Here is a 2,321-nt window from a genome sequence, read left to right on the forward strand (position 1 = left end):
AAAAAGAAAAAAAAATAAAATAAAAAAGATGAATGTTACAGCCGCCCACCACATTCCCATTCCGAGCAACGTTGAATGGTTGCAGCCTCCTACACAGCCACTTCTGATGCCTAGACAAAGGCTGAATCGATTGGTGCACAGGTTGAGTGCGGTGCAGCTTAAAAGTCAGTCAAGTTAAGTCTGTGTAGGAGAGAGAATCTTTTCTAATGAATATATGTATCCAGTTTTATTTTCTTCTAACAAGCTATAAATCATGTAGGACTGACTGCATGAACCTTCATGTTGATGCTGAGTCGGCATCACTTTAGCTTGATTATTTATTTGATCAACATGTCATGGAGATGTGCAGTGGGATATGATTGTTTTGAATCCAACTAATTGATTGGTTTAAGTGACCTAAAAAATATTATTAATTCATCATTACTCATACATCATTACAAGATTATATTTTAAAATTTATAGTTAATTTGAATGAGGTTATGACTCTATTTAAATTATTTATAGTATTTTTTAATAGATTTTATAGTGTTTTTATTATAATGGTCAAAATACTATAATTGATCAAAAAATATTATAATAAGATCAAAACAAAATTTTGAAAGAAGTTTAGGTATTTTTAAAATTAAGGATACTGTTTAAAAAATAAAATAAAGGACACCGGTAAAAAAAAACACTCAAAATGTGAGGTTTTTTAAATATAATAATAATAATAATAATAATAATAATAATAATAATAATAATAATAACAATAACAATAACAATATATTTACTTGTATTTCTCTCGAGGCATTTGGGATGCAATGGGGTCGGCGCGTCCTGCTTGCCTCTTGGAGGGGTCGAAGAGCTGTTTTCCCTCCCCCCGTCCCCCGGGGGGCCTAAATCTGAGACGACGCGGTCATTGGCTTATCGTCACCGGATAAACACCATAACCACGTTTGACAGAAAGAAAGACGCTGGCGCACGCGCAACCGCGGTCAAGGTGGTGGATCCGGTCGCGTATGCCGCTTTCCACACCCTTTCCCTTCTCCTCCTACACGACAAGAGAAGCCGCGCACAGCGACAGCTTGCGATGAACCGAAACCAACGACCGCGGAGTTCGCCGTCACGTCTCCCGTCACCGCTGAGGCCACGAACGCGAAGGGAGCCGTGCGCCCATACGCGTCTTCCTACAGTTGACACGTGTCGTTGCTATTTTGTTTCCACCGTCCTCTCCTTATTTAAAGCCATCCCCTCTCTCCCTTCCCTCTATCCCTCTTCCACTGTCCCTTGTTCCCTTTTCGGTTGGTGCAGTTTTGTGTCGTAGCTTTGTTTTCTCTGCTTGGGTAGGTATCGAAGCGGGTGACGACGATGGAAGGTCTCACTCTCACTGGAGTGCTGAGGAAGGCCGCCGGGGACTTCCCCTCCCGGCGCGCCATATCCATCTCGGGCCGCCTCGAACTCTCCTACGCCCGCCTCCACCAGCTTGTGGATGCCGCCGCCGCCCGTCTTGCCGACGCCGGCGTGCTCCCTGGTGACGTCGTTGCGCTGGCCTTCCCCAACACCGTCGAGGTTCGTTTGGCTTCCTTTAGCTTTGATTTGATTAATATCCGCCGCGGAGTCTGCCGGCCGTGCCGCTGACGATGCCGTTGCTTTTGTGTTCGTGCAGCTTGTGATCGTGTTCCTGGCTGTGATCCGCGCCCGGGCTGTGGCGGCGCCGCTCAACCCCGCATATACTAAGGATGAGTTCGTGTTTTACCTCTCTGACTCGGAGTCGAAGCTCCTGGTGATCAACGCCGAGGGGAACGCGGCTGCGGAGGCCGCCGCGGCCGAGCTCGGGATCCCCCGCTCCGCCGCGTCCCTCCCCGACGCCTCCGGCACGCTCGAGCTCTCCCTCCCCACCGGCAGTACGGCAGCAGACGGGACCGCGCTGCCGCTCGACACGCGCGTCAATGACCCCTCCGACGTCGCGCTGTTCCTGCACACCTCCGGCTCCACGAGCCGGCCCAAGGGCGTTCCCCTCACCCAGCGCAACCTGGCTGCCTCTGTCAAGAACATCCGCTCCGTGTACCGGCTGAGCGAGACCGACTCCACCGTAATCGTCCTCCCCCTGTTCCACGTCCACGGCCTGGTAGCCGCCCTCCTTTCCTCCCTCTCCGCCGGCGCAGCCGTGGCCCTCCCAGCCGCCGGCCGCTTCTCGGCCTCCACCTTCTGGGCCGACATGCGCGCCTCCGGTGCCACGTGGTACTCAGCAGTGCCCACCATCCACCAAATCCTTCTCGACCGCCACGCCACGCGGCCCGAGCCGGCCTACCCAGAGCTCCGCTTCATCCGGAGCTGCAGCG

The 2,321-nt window shown here is 51.5% G+C and overlaps 1 protein-coding gene across 1 annotated transcript in view; it reads left to right on the plus strand.

The window, feature by feature from the left end:
- Positions 1 to 1,228: 1,228 nt before the first annotated feature.
- The window catches only part of LOC103998507 (probable CoA ligase CCL9), a 2,155-nt gene continuing 1,062 nt past the window's right edge, over positions 1,229 to 2,321 (plus strand). Inside the window, exons 1-2 of the mRNA XM_009419993.3 lie at positions 1,229 to 1,548; positions 1,646 to 2,321. The exon at positions 1,646 to 2,321 is cut by the window's right edge and continues 384 nt beyond it. Of these exons, the coding sequence (XP_009418268.2) occupies positions 1,348 to 1,548; positions 1,646 to 2,321 (877 nt within the window). The 5' untranslated portion in view covers positions 1,229 to 1,347. The remainder of the gene's footprint in view (positions 1,549 to 1,645) is intronic.

The sequence above is a fragment of the Musa acuminata genome, chromosome BXJ1-9 (genome assembly GCF_036884655.1).
Source record: "Musa acuminata AAA Group cultivar baxijiao chromosome BXJ1-9, Cavendish_Baxijiao_AAA, whole genome shotgun sequence".
NCBI classification, from domain to species: Eukaryota; Viridiplantae; Streptophyta; class Magnoliopsida; order Zingiberales; family Musaceae; genus Musa; species Musa acuminata.